The 8,069-nt window shown below is 43.2% G+C and overlaps 1 protein-coding gene across 1 annotated transcript; it reads right to left on the reverse strand.

The window, feature by feature from the left end:
• Positions 1 to 4,638: 4,638 nt before the first annotated feature.
• On the reverse strand, positions 4,639 to 5,586 carry LOC126511422 (olfactory receptor 2V2-like). The gene has a single exon (XM_050158573.1). It carries the CDS (start codon positions 5,584 to 5,586, stop codon positions 4,639 to 4,641), a length of 948 nt encoding a protein of 315 aa, XP_050014530.1.
• Positions 5,587 to 8,069: the final 2,483 nt, after the last annotated feature.

An 8,069-nucleotide genomic window follows, 5' to 3' on the forward strand; every position in this document is an offset into this window, starting at 1 on the left:
TCGTGAAAACCATAAATGGATTTCCTGGAACTGGAGCTCCCAAGCTGATGATGCAAGAGACCCAAAAGAAGAACTGGGGCCAATAGGGACACAGTAAGGAAATTGGTCAGGGCAGGTCCTCAGGGACCAACCAGAACACAAAAACATAGGAGTCTGTAGGAAAGTTTCTTTATGTTATATCTGCTCTCAGCCCCTGGTTTCAGCACATCCTCGGGAAGGGACGTAAGAGGAACTCCAACAGCGGCTTTCCCCTTTGAGCCCACTCTGCACGACAGTCCACACCTCTGCCTGCCTCATCAGGCAAGCCTACACCTGCGAGTTGCGAGTGATAGACAGAGAACCGTTGATATAGTAATGGGGATCAAATATAGGTACTAGCTACACATGGGAGACTAGGTAGGAAGATCGTAAGTTTCAAGCAAGCCTGCTCTACATAGCAAGTGCCTGGACAGCTTGAGCTACCAACAACACTCAAACCTAACAAACAAAATGCCAATCTGGACACCATGCAGGGCCTTTATAACCTGAGGGAGGGATTGCACTGCATCCACATCCACAAATGTCTGATGGAACGTGGGCCCTGCGACTCATCACAAACCCTGTGAGCTATTTCCTTTGGTCAGGAGGCGTGCTTTTCATGGATTATAGCGCACAGCCCCAGAGTCTGCGTTCATTCTTCCTGCCACCGCCCTCTATTCACGGCCCATTGTTTTTCACATTAGAAGTGCCCCAGACTTGACAATAAACTTTATGGTCAAAGTCTTAATTTTTTTGACATTATGTGTCACATATGTAAGTCCATCTTCTCATACATGTAAGTCTATGTCTGACCCTTTGACCTCTGCTTCCCAAGAACCTCTGCTCCTCCAGGCTTATGGGAGGGAAGGACCACCAGACAAATGGGCATGTGACAGATTCAACACCTGCTCTCGTGGAGTTTCCAACTTAGTTTCAGTGGAGCACAACAAATATGCACAGTTTCCTGCCTGTGCACAAATGTCATGACAAAAATCCACCTTTGCAATGAACATATGCAAATAAAAATAAAATAAGTGGTCTAATAATTTCATAACTGATATCAGTGTGTCTGATTGCAAACTTAGGAAGCTATGAAGAAAGAGCACAGACGAAAAAACTATATATCAGAGCATAGGAAAACCAAAGAACCAGGAACCACAGGTGTTGGCATACCTGGCCCATTTTTGCACACACTTAACATATTTTAGGGGCGAGGGAGATGGCTCACCATTTAAGAGAACAGGCTGCTCTTCTTGAAGACTTGGGTGCAGTTGCCAGCATCCACATGGAAGCACACAAACAGTCCAGGGGATCTGACACCTTTCTTAGGAACATACCTACAAGCAGGCAAAACACCCAAACGCATAAAAAGACAATAACCATTTGTTTCTTTTTGTTGTTGTTGGTTTTTTTTTTTTTTTTTTTTTTTGGTTTTTCGAGACAGGGTTTACCTGTGGCTTTGGAGCCTGTCCTGGAACTAGCTCTGTAGACCAGGCTGGTCTCGAACTCACAGAGATCCGCCTGCCTCTGCCTCCCGAGTGCTGGGATTAAAGGTGTGTGCCAACACCGCCAGGCTAACCATTTGTTTCTATAATAAATGGCATGCACTGAATCTCCCTTTGGATCAGGTAGATCTGTTGCCTAGCAGCTGTAGCGCAAAGACTGTGTGAGTGTGAGTGTGTGTGTGTATTTGTGGTGACTACTAAGGCCAAGCGGGATGCCTCATGAGAGCAGGGGAGCATCTCTCCCCTTCCCTCTTCCTGTTGGTCTCCATCCTCTTTCCAAATCACCCCCAACCCAGTTTTTGAAAATCTGCATTTTTCAGACAGAAGAAAACATGGAGCTCATCTTTCTGAGTATTTTTTATTTCAATGGCTTTTATTTTATAAGAAACATTGTACAGTTAATTGAATTGTGTGCCTGGAAAAAAAAATACAAGTTTCTTGTGATCCAAAAGTCCACAAATGTCTGGGGGCCAGAAGCTGATGCATAGATTCCTGTCCATTGAAAACCTGGTCTGGAATGAAGGGTTTGAGCTCGCGGTGGATCCCTGCATAGCAGATCCAGATCCTGGGTTTAGCAGATCCAGATCCTGGGTTTAAGACTCATGTAGAGCTTTGTGTAGCATGTCTAGGTCCTGGGTTTAATACTCATTTACTGCAAACACGATAACAACAAACTGGTCTTTGTCCAGGCAATGCAGTGGATACATAGATACATAGTATACACCCTAAAGGAGCAGATAAAATAGGAACACCCCAGATTACTGTAATGACTTAGATAAAGGTTAGGAGAATATTCTTTAATACTGTTTTTTAAAGTATTTGCTTGTTTATTTTTAGACTGAGACAAATATCCCAGGCTATGCCGACCTTCCAATCCTCCAGTCTCCTCCTCTCAAGTACTGGGATTACAGGCTTGCACCACTTTATGCAGGTCTATGTGTATAGCAGGCAAGCATGCATGCATGCAAGCAAGCAGGCAGGCAGGCAGGCAAGCATTTTATTCCCTGAGCTACATCCTCAGCCCAACTGAATTCTCCTTTTCTTGGTAGTGAAGAACTGGGGTCTCATGCATTGCAGGTTGGCCTTGAACTTGCTTTGTAACTAAGAATGATAATAAAAATTTGAATTCCCTGCCTCCACTCCAGGAGCCATAGGGTGACAGACATTTTCCACCATACCCAGTTTATAGCAGAAAATTTTTCAAAATTTAAAGTTTTTATTTATTGATCTAGTCTTGATAATCCCTAGAATCAAGCAACTCTCTTGCCCCAGCCTCCTAGAAATCTGTACCACCACAGCCAGCAATATAAAACTTGTTAAAGTGAATTCTTGTCTTCCTGGAAAAGGGATGAGTGAATTCTACAGGCTCAGTGCTTATGGATGGATGGTTTTGGATGGTAAATAGCATGCATGGTTTGATACATGCAAGCTATGAGGGAGATTTTAGTATGCACAGGTTTAATCAGGGGCACCTCCTGGAAGAAGAGAATCTGATTAAACTTTGGACAAGGCAGGTGGTTGGGGTAAGAATGAGGAGAGATACCAGAAAAACATTTTGTACTATAAACACTAAAATTAGTTTGCTGGATTGGGCACCACCTAGGAGGTATCAGAAACAGGCCAATGGCGGAAGTTGTGCACACTTACACAGTGGAAATTCTGGCAGCTGTTGGGCGAAGGAAGGCAGCTTCTATTTTCACAAATCCTTGGGGGCTTCCTTTGACAATTAGGGCTCCAGGGGAAGGAAGCCCCCTACAAAGTTCGGGGAAATAACCGTGTTCTCTACAAAATGTTTGTTTTGAGAAGTTAGCTTAGTTGGCTGTCTAGTATCAAGTCCCCATGGCAACTCTCTCTCTGTCTCTCTCTGCTGCTCTCTTTCTCCCTCTCTTTGTCTCTATCTCTGCCCCCTCACCAATGTTAGGATTGAGTTCAGCACCCCACACATGCTAAGCAGACATGCTACCAAAGAGCTACACCTCAGCCAACCCCCTCCTTTAAAATTGTACTTTTTAATACATAACCAAAGCCTGAGACTGAGCAAGCATTTTCCTGTGACTTAGTAGAACTTCCAGAACCCAATTCGAACCCCCCCCCCACTTAGCTCTCTGCTTTCAATAAGATAACTGGATTTCCTGGAAAAGATTATTTTATTGCAAATGTGGACAAACAACTGATGCCAGGCTCAGCAAGGTGAATGTGAGTCCTATTTATAATTTTATTTTATAATTGAAAAGCAAATGACATCAAAGAAAAGTTCAAATTATGCTAGGTGTTATTGGTGGGGAAACATGCTATTCTAAACAGTCAAAAGGATGGGACAGGAGTCCTCTAGCACCCAGACGATTGAGGTCACCTTGAGCATCATACTGAGATTCAACCTCAAGCGAAGGAAAGAAGGCAAGAGCAAATAAAAGCAAAAGTGGCATTTTTGTTATAGGGCTGTATTCATCCATTACTCCCATATATACCTTCTCTGTCCCACATATATAATATTAAAATAAACCTGCCTTTACCCTGTTGCTCCTGAGTAGCAAAATGTTCCGTTTTTATTCCTTGAAGCAATCTTCCTAAGGTTTCACAGAATAAAGATGAGGCATCTCTAAAAAGAACTCCAGAGGTTTTTTTCTGCCATCTAGAATTTTCATTTATGCCACTCATGGAAGGCTCTATTATATAAATAACAGACCAGTGATAGCTTCATAAACAAATAAGGTACATGTCACAGTTCGTAATTAGAGAAAAATGATCACATGTGGTCCAGTGTCTGGAACATAAACTCTGAACAAATGGTGAACGTTAGTAAGAAGGGTAATGTCTTCTGGGAAGGGGAACATTCTAACGTTAACAGATAAGTGATAACAATCTCAATGTTCTGGTACTCAGTGCTTGAGTTAACAAAGCCTTCCGTTCTCTATCATATATTTAGAAACAATTCTGCAAAAGAAGGAGGGGCAACCCCATTTATCACACAGTTAGTTAGCAATGGTGTAGGGTTTATAAAGTCTTTTCTAAGATAGCAGTTGTCATGCACCTCATTGTTAGTGATTAAACTGAATCACACAGAGAGGGAATTGTTTACGGGTCACCACACAGCCACGAAGCCTAGCTCCAGAGCTCAGTGCTGGCTGCCAGTCCTGCAGTGGTCCAGCCCTTTCTGCAGTGCTCCCAACACATCCCGATTCCTCAAGCTGTAAATGAGGGGGTTGAGCATAGGCGTAAGGACTGTATAGAAGATAGAGACCTCCTTGTCCTGGCTTGGGGTCCGGTAACGCCTCGGCCTTAGGTAGATGAACATGGCTGCCCCGTAGAAGAAGGAGACAGCTGTCAGATGGGAGGAACAGGTGGCCAGAGCCTTTCTTCGGGACTGAACCGACGCCATACGGAGCACGGTTCCTAGGATGCGAGCATAGGAGGCCACAATGATGGAGAAGGGGAGGAGCAGCATGAAGACGCAGCACGCAAATCCGACCTTCTCAAATAGGGACGTGTCCGCACAGGCCAGCTTCAACAAGGAAAGCATCTCACAGAAGAAGTGGTCCACCTCCCTCAAGTTGCAATAGGGGAAGGTCATTACCACTACCATCTGCACCAGGCCATCTACTACACCAAAGGCCCAAGAGCTCCCAACAATCTGAAGACAGACCTTCTGATTCATGAGGACAGGGTAGTGAAGGGGGTGGCTAATGGCCACATAGCGGTCATAAGCCATGAGTCCCAACAAGAGCCCCTCAGACCCCACAAGAGAGACAAAAAGTCCAATTTGTATGATACAACCCACAAAGGAGATGGACTTCCTACCAGACAGGAAGTTGGCTGCCATCTTTGGTACAGTGGTGCAGACCAACATGAGGTCCATGAGGGAGAGCTGACTGAGGAAGAAGTACATGGGAGTATGAAGTAGGGAGTCAGTGTAGATGAGGAGGACGAGGAGAACGTTCCCACAGAGCGCCACTGTGAAGACCAGCATGACCACAGAGAAAAGAAGAAGATCAGTTGGACTGTGGGAGAAGATGCCCAAGAGGATAAAGTCATCTGTGAATGACTGGTTCAGCCACATCACCATGCTCAGTTGTCATACTGGACCATCTGAAAACATGAACAAAGACATACTTATTGACACCTCTGTCCCTTCCAACCTCTGATATTTTTCTCTCTAACTTACACACTCCACACACACACACACACACAGAGAGAGAGAGAGAGAGAGAGAGAGAGAGAGAGAGAGAGAGAGAGAGAGAACACTTTCTCTCCCTCCTTCTTTATCTCTGTACTAAACATTCTACCAGGGATCTCAAGCATGCTAGGTAAGCGTTTTACACTCTCAAACTGGAGAGGCTCTTATAAGAGAGTCAGTGACATTATCCAATTTCATATGAACAAACACAAATAGAATGAAATTATGCCTTTTTTTAAAAAAAAGGCAATATTGATGATGTTTATAAATACTGAACCTCAGGGGAAACAAAAGAACAAATTTTCTGGGTGTGCTGGTGTGGGGTGTGGTGCTATCATCTCAGCAATTCATGAGAATGAGACAGGAGGATCATGAGTTCGAGGACACTCTGGGTTCTGTAATGATCACACACTTTACAAACAACTGAGTGGCAGATCATGACTGCAGCTTTTAACATTAGCTTTATACTCTGATGATTTCAACATTGTCCTCCCCTCAGTGGCATTTCCAAGAATTTTTGTTTTATTTTTGTGATTTAAGAAAATATTTACTTTGACCCACAATTTCCTGATCAGTTTGTAGCTATGCTTCCAATTGCTCTTATATACTTATCCTGAATGTCACTATTTGGTATTAGTTTCCTTTTTTCTTATTGATTTATTATTATTACTTACTCATTTTTTTTCAGGTAGTGCCTCACCATATAGCTCAGGCTGGTTTCACACTCTTAATTCTCCAGCCCGTCTCTCTGTTGGTGGGAACACAGGGCTGTTGCACTACAAGGAATTTTCAGGCACATTTGTGGTTCTGCCTATAACACAGTCATGCAATATTTCCCTTTTAATTTTTTTCACCCCCCTTCCTTTTTAATTTTGTATTAGCTGTCCAACAGTGAAGAACACATAGATCCAAGATTTAACAACTTAAATAAAACACACTAAGAAACACTAGTTATATCACAGTTTCTGTGGACCAGTGGCCCTGGTACAGCTTAGCTGAGTGACCTTTATAGTGTAGAGGCCATCATGTGGTTATTGTCAGACTGTTGGCCAGTTATCTTCCTGCCAAGGCATGACCAGAATAGACTCTACTCCAAGATCACTCATGCAACTGTTGGCAGCTTTTGTTCCCTCCTCACAGGGCACCTCATAGCCTGGAAGCTAACATTGTCAAAAATAAAACATCCAAAAGCTGAGAGCCAGAGTGCCCTTGCTGGAAGTTGAAGTTTCCTGTGAACTAAAGTGAGAAGTGGCACCCAATTAATTCTGCTGCTTCTGAACCACTAGATCCAAGGCACAAAATCCAACTAGCACTTTGGTAAGAGACCACACGAGGCCATGGACACTAGCGAACGGAGGATCAATAGGAACCGTAGCCTACCACTGGGTCTCAAGAGCCAGTTTCAGATCCTTGTTGTTGGTATACTAAGGTGAGTTCCAATAAGCTTGAGCCAAGAATCTTGTCACTCAGGAAAGATAGAGATTCTCACTGATATAGAGCTAAGACTCAACTATTTTGAGGCCATGAATGTACCTTCATTTTTCAGAGAAGAAGCAATGATCTCTGTCCTAGTGACAGGCTGTAGTTGCTAAATGTTGTCATCAGCTGTTGCTTTCTATATTGTCATGTCCATCATTCCACTTGACGTTGCAGTGATTCAGAATTCAAATAGATGAGGACACATGCTCTGAAGAGATGCCTCCATTGCCTTCATGAGGAAATGTGGACCCGGGGCCTTTGACTCTATGGTACAGACCCTTTACATCACATCAGGTTATGACTGGGAAAACATATTCTGAGGGAACAAGTTAACCTCTCTGGGAGAAGTTATCAATCAGAAAACCCAACTGTCTTTCTCTTATTTTTGGCACATTTGAAAGTCTTCTGGTACAAATAATGAACTCCTAACATTTGTAAATACTCTTATTAATCTTTAAGAGCAGAATTGGTTTCCTGTGAGACAAAATGCTCATAAGAGGTGAACATAATACAGTTTGTGATAAGTCAATTTTCTTGTTACTTCTTGTTAGATTTCTAAGCATAGCTGAACATTAAATGTGCATGTTTGACTCTTCCAGACTCAGGAAAAATCCTCATAATGATGACAATGAGTTTGAGATGTAGGAGTAAGAAAGTACAACTGCCTGTCCTTCCAGTTACCTCTCCAGATGACCCACAGATCACTGAATCTCAAACAAGTCTCTTGAGTCTCATCCCAGACTGATATTTGCATTTGAAATGAAAAATAAATACAATTGCATTTCTTTCTGGCATTATGAGCAGAACCCATTAAGCTTTTGCTCTATCCCTATATGCTGGAAAATGCCATCTCCTCCCTCCCCTCTCCTCTCCTCTCCTCTCCTCTCCTCTCC

The sequence above is a fragment of the Alexandromys fortis genome, unplaced genomic scaffold, assembly GCF_014885135.2.
Source record: "Alexandromys fortis isolate MF-2015 unplaced genomic scaffold, M_Fortis_MF-2015_v1.1 scaffold_99, whole genome shotgun sequence".
NCBI lineage: Eukaryota > Metazoa > Chordata > Mammalia > Rodentia > Cricetidae > Alexandromys > Alexandromys fortis.